Source organism: Ambystoma mexicanum, chromosome 1p (assembly GCF_040938575.1).
Source record: "Ambystoma mexicanum isolate Mex_15411 chromosome 1p, UKY_AmexF1_1, whole genome shotgun sequence".
NCBI classification, from domain to species: Eukaryota; Metazoa; Chordata; class Amphibia; order Caudata; family Ambystomatidae; genus Ambystoma; species Ambystoma mexicanum.
This window is the reverse complement of record NC_090921.1, coordinates 677,878,777-677,897,972: the sequence shown is the minus strand read 5'-3', so window position 1 is coordinate 677,897,972 and position 19,196 is coordinate 677,878,777. Positions and strand designations below refer to the sequence as shown.

At 44.5% G+C, this 19,196-nt stretch overlaps 1 protein-coding gene across 1 annotated transcript in view; it reads left to right on the top strand.

The window, feature by feature from the left end:
- Window positions 1-19,196, top strand: part of MINDY1 (MINDY lysine 48 deubiquitinase 1) — a 362,529-nt gene that overhangs the window by 205,036 nt on the left and 138,297 nt on the right. Inside the window, exon 4 of the mRNA XM_069649763.1 lies at window positions 8,699-8,763. Within this exon, the coding sequence (XP_069505864.1) occupies window positions 8,699-8,763 (65 nt within the window). The remainder of the gene's footprint in view (window positions 1-8,698; window positions 8,764-19,196) is intronic.

Sequence of the window (19,196 nt, the reverse complement as noted above, 5' to 3'; positions counted from 1 at the left end):
TTCTGTAATTTGTACGGATACTGTGGGCAGCCACTAGCTCTATATGTGTGCAGTCCTCTTCTCCCAATGCATTAGGCATGTCCCAATTGCATGGAAGCTGACCTTGGTGGCGTTGACATGTGCCTGAGTGGTTGTTAGGGCGATGTGCTGGGATCACATGGTGCAGGAGGGCATCCAGGACCTCCACCAGCACAGTTGAAAATGCTGGCTGCGAGATGCCATGCAGCTCGCCAACTGAGTTCTGGAATGTGCCTGTGGCAAGAAGTGCAGCACAGACGCCACCTTAAACAGGGGGGTTATGGCAGTCTCGACCGTCTAATGCTCTGGATGTCGTCCTGGAAGAGCTACACAAGTTCCAGGATGGTCACCCTGTTCTGGCGGTATAGTGTGTGGATCTGTCTGTCTGTCAGTCAAGGCCCAGGATGTGGCCCTTGTGCTGAGTATAGGTGCACGCCTCGGGCACAACTTGCATGTCTTTGTTCAGCTGGATTTTCCTTCTCGTCCTCCACTGCCTGTCAGCCATTGCCACTGTTGCAGCTTGTTAGGCAAAGTTTGTATGCAGTACCCTCTGGGAGCACTACAAACAACTCTGACTACAGGTATAGGAAACCCAACATTTGGAATAAGCTTGTACTACACAGAGGGGTCAATGTGAGCTGTAGTGGAGTTACACAGAGATTTACAGTTACAAGTATTCAAATAAACTCTTACACTCAAGGTTTCTTGAATAAACCATTATTAATATATTTATCAGTCAGTTAGAATAAGCCTTCTTCAGAAGGGAGCAATATAATAGTAACACTCAAAAACACTTCATGAAATATACACTCTTAATACCTCTAAATCAGTAGATACCCTTTTGGGATGGCCCACAGACACTACCTACACCCTCAGGTGACTTCAATTACTAGAGTGCTGGGGACATGAATATATCACTGTTGCATTTAGGGTCATATAGTAATAAGTCAAAGGAAAAGATTATTTAGAACAAACAAGAGTTCTTAAGCAGGCAAATACTTTCAGATCCCCCCTATAAGAGTCATTCAGTGGAAGAGGCTAAGCCAAAGTCAATAGACAAAGTCTATATAAGCTGAAGGACTTCTTTGTAGGTAAGTAGAAAGGCTTTGCACAATGTTTTAGAAGTCTTTGAAGAAGAGAAGAATCAAGTGTAGGGCCACAAGCTGATTAGACTTGTGAGTAGTAGAAGATGCAAGCAACTTGCAGTAAGAGGTAAGTTCTCTGAGTTTGTACAGTAACTTTAAAATGATGAAGAGATGAGGTAGAAGACTCCTGTTCCTGTGCAGCCCTGCAGATCTCAGTGTTCCTGGGCCTCAAGAGGGAGGATGTCGGGGGACTCCTGCAATGCACTGGGACGGTCAATACTCTCAACCGACAAACTTCACTTTCAGTGGCTGTTCAGTGTTTCAGCTCCTCGCATCTACCACAAATAGCAACACCGCGGTTCCTGGCTGTCGAGATGGAATTTCCTTGCTTCTGGGGTCCCGCACTCTGTTGAGGGAGCTCAGGCTCGGTCAGTCCTGCTTCCTGGAAGTACAGAGGATCTTCCTGGAGCTCTAGGCCATCTTAAAAACAACGCACACATTCTGGTGTTCCTCTGCCTGGCTATACGGTTTCCAGCAGCAACTCTGTGGAAATTCAACCAGCTCTGAGATCGATGTCCAGGTGGCTTACTTTGGAGTTGATTGGTCCCACCAACTCAAGGGGAGAAGTCATCCTTGCAGGGGCTTCTCTGTCGATGCGAACTTGGCGTTTCGACACTGCACCAGGGCTTCACCGGGCAAACCAACGGTTCAGGAGTTGCAGCAGGCATCCTCTTCAAGTTCTTCTTCGGTTCCTTCGTCCAGTGGTCGACTCTGCCTTCCAAACCAAAAGACTCACCTTTTAATCAGTTCTCTCCCATTCATTCCAGCCTAGCTGTCAATCACCCAGCAGGGTGGCTGTCCTTGCCGGACAGTTAGCCAGCCAATCATCACAGAGTGCATTTGGGTCTCCTCTGGCACCTCCCTCACTTCCTGCCCCCCCAGACACCCTGGAGCCAGAGGCGGGTTTCACTCATGAATCCCGCCAAAGGCAAAATGAACAATGCGACCAAACCTGGTTTGGCACGCAGAGTAAATCTCAAGAAGGACCTTTCCACAAAGAAATGGCGGAAAAAGAAGACCAGGCCATTTTGACAAAAATGGCACCCTTGGGTGCTTTACTGCAGCTGCAAATGCAGCCCGCAGTAAAAGCACACCATGGTAGTTAAAACGAAACCACTGCCACCAGCCATTCAGTGAGGAAAGAGTAACATAACATTTTTTGCATGAGAAGCAACACAAAGGGGATACTAGGTAACCCCTCCAGCACCCTATTGTAAGATAGTGTGTGCTGGGTCCAGAAAGTTATAAATGTAAGTAAAGACAATTTAACTTTACTGCTCTTGGAAACAGTAGTTTATCCAAGAGAAGGTATTTAAACCTTTGGGAAATCTGAAAGACTTCCCTGTGCCACTGCACTGAAGGTGCTTTGTGACACAATGTAAAAGATGATGCCCATGGAGTTTCAGACTCCACAACCAAAAGAAACAGTGTTAAAAATCACAGTAAAATACATGAGCGAGTGGGAAATAGGGTCTCACTCACTCCAGGTTAAAAAAATAAAGTCCTCAGTTGCTGGAGGTCTCTAAGGTCGAGGGAATTAGCACATTTCTGAGAATTCTCCCTAACACTGCTCCTGCTTATAAAGCAGCACTCCTGCATGCAGCACCTTCTGGCCCACGACCACTGCTACGAGGTCAGCATGGTTCTGTTGGGAAGTGTGTGGGGTGTGGTCCTTTTCAGCAGTCCCTGTGCTCATGGTGTGGCATTGGGTACACCTGTTGCCTGTTACTGCCTTCTCCACGGTGCCATTGTTTCAGGCACTGTTTTCCCAGTGACACCAGCATTTTTGTGCCGGTGTTTCCGGGAAACCCTTGTCGTAATGCTCCCTTATTTCCAGGGTGCTGGTGTTTTCGGCACTGCTTCGGGAGGGTCCCGCTGTTGCGGTGCACTATGCTATTGGCAACAGTAGCACAGTGTACGCTGGCACCGGCATTCCCTCTCGTCGTGCTTTGGTCCGGAAAGAGTGCCAACCGAATTACTGGCACATTGTTTCCCGACCGCCATACTGGTAATGAGGCCCTGAATCCTTTTCTTAGCCAGTCCTTCCCTAGTCTATTGCATGAGTTTTCTCAGAGGCAGATGAGGGACACTAATGGTCTAGGAGCCAGCTGTAGGCAGTTGAGATGGGGTTCAGTTGCAGGAAAGTCAAAGTTCCAGAGAATATCTTCTCAAACAAGTAAGTAGCAGCTTCAGAGTTAGTTAAAGTGTTCAGGGACTTTACAGAAGGCTCCCTATATGCGTTCCAGCATTAGGCCTGGGCATGTGGTATGAGCAAACTCCCAACCACACAAATCACCCACTCAGCCGCAAAGTAAGTATTACCCAAGCTCACACAGTACATTAGGAGAAAAGAAGAGCTCTGAGTGGATGCCTTCAGGATGCAGCAGCACAGGACCCGGTCCTTGGATTCTTGGTCTGGAGATGAAAGAACCGGACACTTGATGTGAACTTGCAGCAGCAGTTGTGAAAGTAGGCTTCCAGCAAATGTTTCTTCATGGATTATCACGGCTCTGTGGATTTGGTGCCTTTTTACAGCAGACAGATGAAGAACAAATATTGCTTGTCAGATTTCACTCTCTATCCTGCACTCTTGTGAGGGGACTTCAGGGATTCAAATTGTGTCTTTGGAGGTCCAGGAGGAGTCCACCAAAGTTTCAGCTGGATCCGGACTTTGGAAGACATTGCACTGCACTCAGGCTCAAGGTCCCAGGGTATTTGCATTTTGCAGCCCAGCACGTCGCTGGGATGGCTCAAAATGCAGGTCTTCCTGAGACTAGTAGATCTCACCAGCCTCTGGGTAGGAGTCGCATTCGGGACCCCTAGGTGGATTGAAGGAAGTGTTGCATCAGGCTCCTGTTACACAGCAGACTCTCTGGTCGCTGGAAATCGCTATAGACTTCTTTTCTTTATCTTCCTCTTCGTATTCGGGTCTAGTGGTCGTTTAGTCTGCAGCTCTCAGGATCAGCGTATTATTCATGCACAACCTCTGCAAACTCTTCCAGCAATTTACACAAAGCCCCCCATTGGGAGTTGGGTCCTTTTGGGCAAGGTGAAAGACAAAGGGATGCAGAGTTGGGGACTCCTCCCTCGCTTCCTGCCTTTCTCAGACATTCTGGAGCCTAGGAAGGGAATACAAAGGATTCCTGCTAAAGACGAAACTGCCACATAGGTTGTTCTCGCCTAGAATGGCTGGGGAAGACCTCAGAAACAACAAGCACACGAGAAATGGCAAAAAAGGCGCCCACCATTCTAGCTGAATGGTGGCCCTTTTGCATTTCCACGGCCGATTTAACAGCCTGTGAGTAATAACGAATACAAGTAATTACACTGCCACTAGCCATTCACCAGGTAAGTAAGAAAGAGGAGAAATTGCATCTCCCCCAGCACTCCACATAAGGTGGGGTGTGCTGGCTCACTATATAAAATGTAAAGGGGATGATAATCCTTCTTAACCTCTTGGGAACAGTAGTTCACCCAAGATATAATAAGAGAAATTTGAAAGAGGAACGCAAAGAGGCAAACCAACCTAAGCCCAAAAGTTATCGAGAACTATAACTCCAATCATACACTATGGAGAGACATAACAAGGTCACCGTAAGAAGAGTAAAAGACTAGGTAAGAGGGGGAAGAAGATTCCCCTTTACCTAGGGACAAGGGATTATAATCACCATGGCCAAGCTACATTTTCTGTGGTGGACAGAGGTCAGGAAGATTTATCACAATTATGAAAATCTTACATAACACGTACCAACTCCTCTAGGGTAGAGCAGGTTCTGGCAATGCCCTGATAGGCTGGCTGCCCCCAGATTGAGGCGGGCGGGAGGGGTCCCTGTTTTCTTGTGACAGTGTCATGCTCCTGACCCTGTTGCACACAAAATTCAGATGTTCTGTTTATCTCCATTTCCAATCAAAGTAAACAAATTATATATAAACATTGGAAATGTTTGAGCGTGATTGTTGGGGAGTTTTGCACAACCCTCTGGCGAGGTCTGTGTAATCGTTTTTATGGGTTCTGCTGTCTCATTTTATGGTAGCTCTACTTCTTTTGGTTTTTTGCCTCTTTCTCCATTTTCAAATTTATATTGGTGGTCAGAGACACTTTGCTGAAGTTCTCCTGTCACTGCACCCCTTTTTATTTTAAGGTACATGGTATTGGGTTGCCCATAAGGCACCCAGACACAGGGCTGATTAGCTCACCCTACATTGGTTTTAGAGGTTAGGCTGGTGGTATTTAATATTTTTTTTTAGTTTCACCAAGGGTGCAAGCAGATTTACTACATTAATAGCACAATGCACCTTTATGGTAGCTATTGGGATACAAATGGGTTTTTAAGTCCTGCTCTTGGCCATTTTGTTTTTAGGTCCTTCCTTTGTTCAGGTAAACTATGAAGCTGGCTTAAAATGGCTCTTCTGGCATCCACCATAGTGGAATTAATTGGAAATAAGTTCCTGGCACTGGGCAGGCCGTGGCACCTCCTGTGGGGGTGAGCCTTGGCATTTGGTGTTTTCTGGGGCCAATCTGACTGACTGGCCACCAAACTGGTTTTAAATTCACTAATGGGATTGGTGGGGTGGCAGTGGCCAGCCCCTGTGAGTGAAGGGACATATAGGGAAAACCCTCTTCCTGCGCTCAGTGCTGCTGATTTGTTGGAGAGAGCGCTGGTTAGCTAACACACTAGAGGATTTCTTACAAGTTCCTGCGGTTGCTGCATTTTCTGGTCCTCTCCTGGTCGCATTAACAGGATGTAGTGATCTGGGAATATTTCTGCTTTAGGATTTTGGCTTGTTTTTGGTCCAGGCACGATTCAGCCGTTTTACTGCAGTCTTTTTGTAGTCTAACTAAGAAGGGTATGCCAATGGTAACTAAATGGGAATGAACGGTAAAAAGTTCAACTGAAATGTAAAAAATACAAGGGAAATTTCATTATTAACAAAGCTGCTTAGCTGGAATTATTTGTTACATGTGATTATAATGAATTTAATTACAGAGAATGCTTTAATAACTATACTTTTATAACGGAAAATATTGAATTTCTTATTTTTATTTTGGAGGTGTACCCCCAAACCCTCTTTTCCCTATGCGTGTATGCCCATCCCAGCCCCTCCCCACCGTTTAAAGCCCTTATCCCACCCTCCATATACATTTTATACAAATATTCGATATTTTTTCGTTTGTTTCTTTATTCAAGTTATTCTCTGTTTATTTGTTAAAATCACTGGATATCGAATTATTGAAATGTTATAAATTGGCGAAAGAATAACAGTAAAAGAAGATAGAAATTAGGAAACACTAGAGAATCAATTATAAGTAACAAATGAAGATTTTGTTTGAAAAATCGAATTTTTAATTAGATGTTGGGTTTGATCTTTATCTTTTGTTTTTACTTTTTCTTACCTCTTTCTACATTTTCAAAATTGGAACCATATCCTATGAGAGTAAGCAAGATACATATATTTTATTTCCCTGAAGAAGCTCATAGCAATGGGATAAACAACACGGTTGCAACACCTGTTGGCTGTGGTTTAAGGAGTTTGATTGGAATGCAAACGTGCTAATAAGAATTGTTAACAAGGAAATCATTTTTTGCTTGGAAAGGAAGTAACATATCTATGATGTACATTGACGTAATGTAAAAGAGCAGAAAATCGAGGAATAAAATAGCCCACAGATGTGACATTTGAAATGTGCAATTTTGTTTTATAATGTAAACTTTAGAGACATTAACAGGTGAAGTGGTAGGGCAAATTGACTTTTTTTTGTTGCAGCATACCATAGAATACTACAAGAGTGATTAAAGACATAAGCAGCCTCATAGCATAATGACAGGGCGTGAGTAACCCAATAGTTCACCTGCACATCGATACAAATATTTTTCAGTATATTAGTTTGGTGTATTCTTTTATGGTGTCCTTTGTGATTAATTGTACCACGTTGCTAGCCTTCCTTTCTTCTGAAGTAGAGCCAGGCTGCTCTGCTATGCTTCCCATTAGGGAGTCTGGTGTTTTCTTTTGCCTTTTCAAAGCTGTGTTAATGAAAAGGTGAAGGAACATCATATTGATTTAAGAATATCTACTGCTTTAAGTAGCTTCCTGCACGGACAAATACCATGTTTATTTTCCACATCTAAAGAAAACCCTCCGTATACAACTTAATTGAAGGAAGACTTTGCTTTTGTTATTGGGCTTTCTTGTGCTCCCAAAGCATTCACTAATCTGCATATTGGAAAACATTTCATAAATATTGACTGTTCTCTGGGGCACTTGGCAAGCAGCACCTTGAAAGTATCAATGACACATATACAAAATATTTAACAATTACATTAAGATAGCAAATTGAGTGTTTAGCAATACAGTCCTGGGAATGTTACCTTCCAAAACGGCAGATCACGGGAATTGCCATTATGAGCTAGCTATGAATAGTATAAATAACAAATGTGGTGCTACCATAATCCATATTAGCTAATCATAGTTACATAGCAGCTATGGTTAATGGCTTGAGTAGCAGAATGACTGTCTTCCATCTTCTGCAGTGAAACTGTTCATGTTGGCTGGGACCTGGAAGAGCAACAGAGCAGCATGGTTTTCAAATTCTGCCTCTAGACATTAAAAATGAGACCGCAGACTGCTTTGTCCACACAAGTGACCTCTGCACGACTGAAGAGGGCTACATGTAAATGTTATATTGTGTATGTTAGCCCTCTGCTTAAATCCTCCAAACTAAACCGGGTGGCCTAACACTCCCATGACAAAATACGGCTTTACCAGGTGGCCACTTCAAAACGTGTGAGATAGGGTACGGGCTGGGAGTCAAACACTGCTCTAAGGCATTGAAGGTAGCATCTGGACTACAGCCCTAGTTTGAGCCATCCGCCAGACCGAGGTTGCTCCTCGTATCCTGTCCAACGTACACTTGGATAGTGAACTCCCCTGGGGTGAGTATAGACGCAACATTAAGTAGCGTTTCTCTAGTTCTTGCCCTGCTAAGTGCCCCTTTGATGTCTAGCATTGAAACCAGTGCTCCCAACCGGGGTGATTGTGCAGGTGGGTGGGCAGAGTGGGAATGTCCCATAGGTAATGGCACTTCCTAGGAGAACGGCTATACCTTCAATGACAATACCAGCATGTCTTTGGGGTGCTCTGTTTTTTGTGCCAGCTCCTCTGTGTAGATCTGCTATTGTTTCAATGGTACAATACTATCACACCTCAGCAGGGTCAATACACCTGTAATGGGTCGATACAAGCACTACTAAACATTGCTTTTATAATTTTTATGGGATGTGTCCGGTCTGACCGCTGTGATTGACAGTCTTAGCTGGCAAGAAGACTCCATATGCATCTTGTGCTAACATCCTTAAATCATTTTCATCAAATGTGACATGCAATGCCTCTCTTTTCAACTTGTATTACCAAGATATTGTGGTTTCTCAGTAGTGCTTTATCAATTAGAAATGTGCATTATTCTTTTGCCTTTGCAAGCTTGATGACAACGCCACATCAAATAACAACCTGCCAATATCCTGTTTGTGTCTCTTAAGGAGAATGTTTCCTGTCTATTAAGCCCCAAGAGAACTCTGAGGCATTGCAGCTCAATTTTCAGCAGGTGAGAGCTTTTCACACACCTTTGTTGGTAAAATACAGTGGAGTTCAACTTTGTGTTACTGGAACTGTAGCGTTTTCAATGCGTTTTATTATTTTCCAGATGAGGTAGTTATACTAGCAGTGTGGTAACCTCTTCTTAAACCTAGAACTGAATCAAATATCTGAAGATAATGATTCTGTAATTTTCTGCTGGTAAGCAGTAACCTCTGAGAAGTAGAGGGTTTAAAAAAGGGAAATACTCAATATATGTTTTTCTGTGACTAATCCTTCCTAAATGTAATTGTAAATAAACACTAAATTGTAAATTAAAAGAAACATCTCATCTTTATTAAATTAAACATTAATGGAATTGAGACTTGTTCAAAATTAATTTACATGAGAAAGTTGAAACATAGCACTCAGGCCGGGATTAGATTAGTACAGGTACTGAACTGCACAGAGGGAGTGTGGGGGGATAGGCATAGTCCTGACAACCTTGTGGTTGGAGCTTTGTGGCATGCATACACTATACCAAGAAAGTTATGGCGGGTTTGAAAAGGCTTGCAAAACAAGTCTGTCTGGACTATACTGCACTAGCGATCCCTACTAAGGGCTAGACCAGGTATGTAGTTGTCCTGACAGCTTTGCAACCCGTTTGTCACAGGTTGATTAAGCTATGTAGAAAGTAGGACTGCCCTCTAAGACAAAGACATTTTCCGGTAGAAAAAGGCTTGAATTTGGGCTAATTTGCATACCCACAATACCTTGCTGATGTGGCTCAGAACTAGAGGTGAACTTCGTGCAGTGGCTACTAGGGTGTGTTGTGAAATGTGTGACTTGGCTCAAATGGACTATATTCCTTTTACATTTCCGATTTAAGGTTTTTTATCAAGCCCTTTTAAACGCACCATAACTTATTTATGCACACACAACATTGGTGTCCAATTGGGACACCTAACACATTTTACATCAAAACATCTACTTATACCATACACTGCCACATAAGCTAAAGAGGGCCTATCTTTAGAAGTCCAACCCTATCTGGGGAATGAGTCAAGTCAGATGGGGACACTGGGGGACCCGTAGCCCTTGGGTGGCAGAGCAAAAGAAGGCATACACGGTCAAAGTTGTCAAATGTAAAGGTGATGCTTTTTGCCGAAAGTAAGTAACTAATTCAAATGGTTCAGGGGGACTGGGTAGGCCACCTGACGGATTTTATCCTAAAGGACGGATATCCTAAGGCCAGGGAGAACCCGTTTGGGTCGTCCACTGCAACGTGACTGAAGCAGCTCAGGAGGAGCAAACAGCAACACAAAAGCTGCCTATGCAAGTACCCAGGAGTTAAACAGATCCTACTATGATGAAGAAGAGCGATGTCACTGGCGGGTCACCAAGGTAAGACCACAGTCGCTCCCGTTCGGGGATCTGGCCATGGCGGCTCGATGAGGAACGTTTGGTGGGAACAGACGGTCAGCCCTAGTCACAGGGATACCCAGCAGGTGATCTTCAGGGCACTTGTTTGTGGAGGCTCGACACAGGCTTTGGAACAGTGACTGTTGTCACCCTGCAGACTTTCTTCCTTCTCTCTGTCCTCGTGGGTGGAATTCTATAATAAGGATGGAGTCTCTGAAGGCCCAAGAAGATGCCCACAAGTTTGCAGCTGAAACCGTGCTCGACGAGACGATGCACTGCATCAGTGCCAGAGGTCCCAGGGTATTCAGGCTTTGCAGGCCTGGAAGGTCACAGCACTTCGTGGGAAGGCTCAAACTGCAGACGGTATCGAGACTGGCTAGGCCCACCAGTCCAAGGAAGGAAGTAGTTTGGTCTGGATCTTCCCTGTTGCTTAGAAGAAAGAGCTGGAGCTGCAGTGGTCACTCAGTCGGCTTGGCGGTCGCTGAAGGTGGCTGCATGCATACTTCTTCGGATTGTTTCTTCCAGCATCGAGTCCCTATGCAGGAACCCAGCCAATCGGCTTGCATGCAACATTCAAACCTTTGGTGGTGGCTGTCCCAAGTGGACAGCCAGGTACCCAGTTAGAACTGGAGGGCAAAAGACCAGATGAGTTTCTGTCCTCCCTGCTTCCTGTCCTCCCAGACACAATGGCGCCTCCGGGCTGGATTCCCATTAGGAGCCCGTCAAAGACAAAGGAGTGAGCAGGACTTCCCCTGAGCAGGTTAGCAGAGGAAGACTCAAAGGGGCAGATACCGCGAGTTAGAATAAAAAGAAGACCAGCACCATTTCAGGCCAATTGTGACCATGTGTCCTTTACCGCAGCTGCAACAGCAGCCTGCATGTACAAATCAGTCAGTAGAACATATCCACTGCCACCAGCCACTCCGAGTTGCCACTGTAACTTGAAAGTTACAAGAGAAGTGAGAAAAGGAATACTATGTATCCATTTAGCCCTCTGCATCAGATCGGGTGGGCTGATCTCACAAAAGAAAAGCATAGGTAGGGTAAAAAAGTGTCCCCCTATCCTGGTAACATTAAGTTAAAACCAAAGAGGGAAGCTCACGGAGCTCCCAGCAACACTGGACAGAATATGCAGTGTGTTGCAATAGTAAAGTACAGGTGCCATTGAAAAAGATTGTGGAAAGCAGACTCCATCAAGAGAAACCAAAAGGATTCTCGGAGTCACAGAAAAAGAATGAACAAGGGAGGAAAAAGGTTCCCGCTCAGGAGAATCAGAAAAAACCCAATAGTCTAGCAGAAAGTGCTGGGGACTCACGAAGTCGGGAGAATTAGACTCAAAATGGAAATTCTACCTAATAAGTGGTTATATTTTTATATACATTATATTTGAGTCCAAAACCTATGAGTGGAATCCAAGACAATGAGGAGCAGATACAATTGGCCATATGTATTATGTTGAATTTTGAACAGATTCTGAGAGGTTACTACACCTGCACGTAAAAGGAGCACAATCCTTTACAAAAGTGTTTTCGATTAACATAAATTACATTACAATACACCACATACTATATTTATACTCTGAAAATGTCTTCCTTTACGCCCATTAGCCTGTGTGAACAGGATTTTCTACTAGTTTATATAATAAATAAGCATACTTTTATAAAACTACAGTGTGGAAGTGTTTCCTTCACTGCAAGTGTGCCTAAAGGACTCAAAGGATGGTAGGAGACCGGCCCAAAATCCTACATGAACCTGAATTTTGGGAGCTTTCTAGGCACCCGCAACAGACTTCTGCGCCATAAAGTCCTTTTTCACTTACCAAAAATCATTTTTGTCTTTGAAAGGTTCAGTTTGACTGTGCACCTGGAAATAGTTGTGGGCATATACTAGACTCAGTTGTAACCCTCTAGGTGTCAAATCCAAAAGGACGGTGTGCTTAACGTAAAATAAAGTACTAAATTCCACATTGTCTAATAAAGGGGGTATGAAGCCTTGTGTGGCATTATAAGGATTAAAATCACAAAGAAATACAGGGGAGAAAAAGTGGGCCGAGAGGACATCCTTGATTGACCCCCCTTCTACTGCTAAAATCTCTTGAGTACCTATAGTTCCTATCGCACCTAACCATCACAGAAGTGTCCGCATGAAGTAACTTAATTGAAGGATTCAAGGTGGGGGACCCCAATTCTGTTTAGCTTGCCCCATAGTAGTGTCGAATGCCTTGGAGAGATCCAGAAAGGCAGTGTACAGGCGGTTCTTCCTTATTTTTGTGTACTTCTTCACTATCATATTCAGAAGGAAACACTGATGGATAGTGGAGAAGCCTTTACGAAAGCCGGCCTATGTGTCTGGAAGAACAGAATTATCCATGGCCCATTTCTTCAATCGAACCGCTAAACAACGAGCAAAATCTTATTGGAGATGTCATTTAAGGCGGTTGGACGATAGCAATGTGGGTCAGTTAGATCTCCTTTTTTTTTTAAAGTGGAACTACTAAGCTTTTTTTCCAGGAAGATGGGGAAATACGGGCAGAAGCAATTGAGATAAAAAACCTGTAAGAGGATAGGTGACCACCAGTCCAGTCCCTTAGTTCACCATAGACTTCACATCGAAGGCCATCGGGGCATGCACTTGACCTTTCTTTATAATGTTCTATTGGGCCATGATTTCTGCTTGAGAGAATATCACCTATTTATCAACCTCTTTCACTTAAAGAACTGAGGGATCTAACTTGCGCCTCAACCACTGTGTCAAAGAGTATCAATGAAAATGTATTTCAGATTTCTCTAAATAGCAAAAAATCCACAATCGGACAAACATAATAAATACATCAATATAAAACCCAGTTTAAAATCTTCAAGCTCCAGCCATAAAAAGTTTAAAACAGTCTGAAGTACCCCGGTGTGCAGAAACAGTTCTTTGGCCATATCCTGAAATGTAAGGCTCTTTTTTTTTTTTTTTTAATAAATTCAGCCCAATTATATAAAAAAGGGATATCCTCAGAATGTAAAGGACATTGGGCCTCATTACAAGTCCGGTAGTAATCTTGCCGGTGCTAACGGTAGGTTGCCCCCGGACTTGCAATATTTACCAGTGCCTGGCTTGCCGGTAACACCAGGGAATTACAACTCTGGCGTTCCGGGAAGTCGGGCGCCGGTAAATTGTAAATCCCCATTCCCATTGAGTCCTATAGGACTCAATGGGAATGGGGATCACAGAAGCACCAGCACCGTTAATAACGGGCCGGTGCTTCCATGAAACTCTGCGGGCAGGTGCTATTCTGCCCGCCAGGTCTGACCCTTGCAGACGGGACGCCAAACACCCGCAGTTGTACTGTGCCGGTATGGTAACATTGCCCATAGTCTTACCGGCACCATTGTTACCGGAACGGCACAGTTGTAATGAGGCCCATTGCTTCCTTAATAGATCTAATATGACTACTCCTAAAATGCGGTTTTAACCATTCTTTCCTCACGTTATGATAATGTGGACAAATAAAAAAACTGGGCCAGATCCTCCTCAGACCCGGTCTTACACCTGCATTTACCAAGCACCTTCATCCAACTCATCCTTTTGGACAGAGACAGTAATTTTAAACGTACCAGGATTATCAACCTTCATCCTGCATGAACGTTTATTTTACTAATGGGACCTGGACCCATCTTAAAGCTCTTCAAGGAGTACTTCTTGGAAGTGAGATCCAAGATTCTGGAGTGATTAGTCTCGTATCACCCTCATTGCCTTCCTCAAAACTCTTAGCAACCAGTCCCCAAACATTTTTCGGGTGGTTTTCACTTGCAGACCTATCAAGAAGGTCCCATTGGGATTCAGTAAATTGACGCGTTATACATTTAAGCAAGTCCTTATAGGATTTTTTAAATAAGTAGAGTTGGCCTGTAGTTATTAAAGGGTCCAGAGATGCACTGTGAAGTGCCCATTTGGATTGTCTGCATTCACCATCAGACCAAGGACCATCATCTTTGCAGGATACTTTTGCCTTTCCGTAATCATGCGGGATATGGGGGGCAATATGATAGATTCTTGCTTGGAAAAGTTAAAAAAGGTGTACCTCCTCTCAATGATATTGAGATCCTAAGAGTTTGTTACATAATCCGCTAACAACCGCACCTTGTAAAATAGTTGGCATATCGGAACCTTCGATCTTTAGCATTGGGAGTCACTGACTCAGACCGTCTCTGGAACAGGCATCATATCCAGGGGACGGGCTCACCTGCCACTCTACCACTAATGGGTTGTGATCGCTCTCCACCCGATCATGTATTTTACTGAAAGAAAATCAATCATCCAAACAGTAGGCGTTTATTGTCTTCCTTAGGCTGCCTTAAAAGAGGATTTTGGGGGAACATACCCCTGCACATCTACCATTCAGTTCCACAAATAAATATTTAGCCATAAATAGATCCATTACTCGGCCAATAGCTGAGAAACTGCAATTTATGCATCTCTTTGGGATTCCACAGGTTTCCTCCACTGTAAACTTATCTTGCGTTATTCCCATATTCTGTTTCAGGATTGCATTGAAGCCACCAATCTATAAAAAAATTCTATGCCTTAATGGACTGCAAGTTCTTAGGGAGAAAATATTTCCCCTCAAGTTGGCTGATTTGCTTGCCTTTGGGGGAGACATAAATGTTTATCACAATTAAATTCTGATCCGGTGAGAATGATTTTTTTCAGATTGACAAGCAATGCTGGTGTTGCAGATTCTCAATGAATTTAGGACTAGTTGTGTACTTTCAGACTGCATGTATTGCGGGGGGGGAGTAGCATACACTTCGGCTTTGCAAATACATATATTGGACAATGTTTACTTAATTGTCAAGACTTGCTCGCAACCAGAGATATAGTAGAAGTCCACCCACTCTCGAAGGTTAACATCTGTCAGTTGCATGATTCCTGGTTAGAATTTAGAGCTGGCCCTCCCCCATCTTCTCTCGTGGCTAGCTCTGGTGCCAGTGAAGGTTTTGCATCTATTGCAGTTGGGCACACAAATGAGGTAATATACAGTACAAGCAGGAAGAGTAGGAGTGCCCATTGTTCCATCTCCAGGCAAGCAAAAGAAAGCGTACATCAATTTGTTTCCTGTATATTTCCACAATGTTTTTAAATGCAAGGATCTCGGGTAAGAGTTCTCTTGTCACACAGACGGCCCCTTCAGGATATCTTTGAAAAATTGTAAACTGGAATATCGCTGGCATAAACAACAAACTGCAGGATCCTGATTGGGTACAGTGGCTTAGTCTGTATGACGTGATCTGCGGACAGGAAACTTGATTGGCATATGTGTAATATCTGAATGACTGTTTACAGGATAGTAATATTTCTGTCGTAAAATTGGTTCAATCCAAAATGGGGATGTGGTGGAGGGAACTAGTGACAATTCTGATGCCACAGGATTTCATATATGACTTTTATCAGAAGTCTCTTGTAATTGTTCTTATTGCCATGTGTCCGGCCTTTAAAAGTGCAGATTATGTTTAATTGACTCCAGCCCTCAAGGAGGTCAGATTGAATTGGTGTGTTTTGGCTACTAACATCAGCTCTGATCTCACTGTCCTGCAAGTTCCCATGTGAATGAATTATTTAAGACCTCGGCACTGAAATTCTAGAGGGACAGGCTTGGCCCACAGTTGGAGTAAAGTTGCCACAAGGTGTTTCTGACCTGGTTGGTCCTCCTTTAAGAGTGCGTGAGACACAGAGGGAACCTGGAGAAAATTCCCCATGAGGCAGGGACATAACTAAGTCACTTGTTCCTTTAATCGTGTTATGGGGAGAGCAGTGTGTCAAGATGATAAGTGCCCCTCTTACAGAAGTTCCTCCTCTGTACAAGAATGCAATATGAGCAGTGGCAGAGAGTGGGTACCTCCTCTAGTTGATTTTCAACAGCTCCCTTGTTGCAGTTTTCTGCTTACAGCCGATCAGTCAGCAGTTCTTGAGCCTCACAAATACATCTGTCGGAGGGTGGAGCAGTATAAGAGCCACTTATTTTACCCACTGTGATTTCATTAATGTCTGAGACTCTGACTCTGTCTGTAATGGAGATGGAGGAGCGAGCATGAAGCAGCCAGCATTTTGCTTAGCCTGAGATACAGGGCTAGATTTACCCTGCTCTTGAACTTGTGATCTGGCATTGCTGACCAAGATGATTCATAGAATCAAAGACTGGACCTGATGCAGATGAGCAGACAAAATCAGTCTCCATATTGGTGCTTCCACCCTCAAGCACAAGTCCTACGGAAGCATCCAGTGTTTCCCCATTCCGATTGCCGATCTGTACCTTGTGTCCACGCAGTGACCAGCTAATCGTGGATTGCGTAAATCCACTTGCCCAAATGGGCTTCAATGGGGAGCCGGAGCATTAACTCTTGATGTTTATCAGACACCATTTTTTAGTGTTCTTCCCTTTCTGCATCTGATTAGGTTTTGACACCATGATTGAAAAGCTGATGGGTGTGGAATGCACTCACTGTGGAATAAATCAACTGGCGTTCTAAAAACCTAAAAAAGTTCAAAGAAACAAGAAGAGAGGAGCCTAGCGACAAACTAGATTTCCCTCATGGCAGAAACTGGCTAAACAGGACGTCAATCTGATGCGATGCAGTGAGGTCTATTGTGTGGTCTCACACAGGGGTGTTGCTAGGTCTGGAAAAGACCCGGGGTTACGCTGATGTCGGAACTGTCAGGACTGGGGGCTTGCTAGCCTTTTGGTTGTAGTTCCTGAGATTCTATCCGGAGCTACAACCAAAAGATCAGGGGCTATAGCCCTCTTACCCTCCACCCCCTAGCAACGCCTCTGGTCTCGCAGACCCTTTGCACTGAAAAAGGACTAAAAACATGCCTAAATGTGCAAAAAAACGAGCGAAATCCCAAACCATTGCTTTCAGCTCCTCCTGAGTGGCTCAAGCCCGCCATGCGTAACCCGCAATTTCTCACCACAATAATGCTGGTGCGGGTCAGGCCGTAGACTTGGATCGGAAGGTTGGTGGTCGGAAGCCTGGATGAGCGCATCCGAAGTGCACCTTGCTGAGTCTCTCAATGCATTTCTGTGCCGCACTTAGAGCTTGCAGGCAACCAATCTCATCGGTCGCTCACCGTATGCTGTTAGAGCCGAGAGGGGCAGAGAGGAAAGGTCCTCACACCATTCGCTCAGAGGTGTCAAGCCTGCCTCACCTTAGACACCAGAGGCTGCTTCCGACACGACTGTCAAATGACTCTATTGTCTCTCTCTCTCTAAACCGAGGAGAAGAAAGACCTTCCCATGGCTGAATTTAAGTTGGTTAAACTAGTGGTAGGTTCATGTAGAGTTAGGTTTGGACCAAGGACATTTTACTTTGGGAGTCCCTTAGTTGCTTGAGTTGGGCAGAGTGATCCCTTTAGCAATTGGGAAAGTTAGATCTTTTCATATCATGTCATTAAATAGAGTTCATAATGTCCTTAATGTGTCAGACTTCTTCTACCGACTCGACACACTATCCATGATTTGATAGCCACTGAATGTTGAAATGGTGCAGATGCTTACAATTGGTGGGCTTGGGCTAGCTCACAGCCTGAATCTTGGATCAAAGAAGGGACCTTACAACTGTTCATCAAATCATCGTTGGAAGCAAGAATTATGCAGACACGAGCAGCCGCTGACAACCCGAAGATGACTCGTGCAGCTGAACAGCTTCGACTCCAGTGTGGTCCCGATGAACCACTTCTCCTCTGTCCTGATCTCAAGAAGGTCTTCACTGGTGCTTCGACCCCTGTACTGGTGGGAACAAGCAGTCTCGAACCCTGCAGGCAGATTTGTGCCTGCTGAGCCATTGGAAGTGTCCCTGGACCAACCAGTGGACTGACCAGCTCTCTCTTGGTCTACCTTGCAGCAGCAGTTGTCATTCAGAGTAGAGCTTTGGACCTTTCCAGATCGTCAGTTTGTGCCACAAGTTGCCTGCTCCTGCATTTCCGGCCATCTCCCTCCAAGGGAAGCTGTGCTAGTGCTGCTCCTATGTTCGCCGCTGTATGATAGCCTGTCTCCGCCTGACCTTGGTGACCTTCATTGGATCGGGTCTTTTTCCTGTCGCAGTGGAATCCCGTGGTCGTATCTCCCACCCGACTCTTTACTTGTCTTCATTTGGGTCTTCAACAGGAAGCTGTCTTGAACTGATACCTATACACTGCGACAGAACTAAACGAAATCCTGTGAAACAAAGTATATATTCTGGTTTGACCCTCACGCTAGAAGCAAGAGCAGAAGAACAAGCTTGGAATTAAGTCTGGAACCTCCACCAACCATGGTATCCAGACAACTCTGAGCCAGGGGGGTAAGTCTACATTGCTGTTGCTTTCACCCACTGTCTTCCATGGTGTAACTAGGGTGTAAAGTCCTGGCCCTATCTCAAGCTGACCTGACCTTACCTTTTGTGGTCTAACCTGGGTTAAGGATCCTTCCCTAGGTCTTCTCCTAGTGTTTTGGAGTGAGTTGAGTACTCCCCTGAACTTTACTTGAACTTTTACCTAACTAAAATGTTTTTGTTGGTATTCATGATTAATGGTACATTTTGCATCTCAATTTACCAGTATTGTCTTGCGTACACGTAACAAGAAGTCAAAATAAATAAATGACATTATAACAACAACCAGTCTTCACATCTTGATTCACTCTTAGGCTTAGCCGAATGTTCCTTAGTGGAGTATTAGTTTGTAGGGCGTTTCCGCCCTTTCTGGGGGGCAAGTGAGCGCTTATTCAACCTTCCTCATTGTAATGACTCAGCTCCTAGCGGGTTTTATATATCCCAGACCTGGGCCCTGTTTGTTCATGGGGGTTTATCTGATGGGTGGAACATGTCCCAGATCAACGTTTCCCAGGCTTCGTATACGGGTCTCGTATCACCCCCAGCTTTGGACACTCCTTCACCCCACACCCTTGTCTCAGCGCCCGTCCAGTGCTCCAACTCCCTGTGCAATCTGATGTATTCCGGTCCACGCCATTGCAATGGAACTTTTAGCCAGTATGCAAGCCATTATCCGGTATCCAGTTAA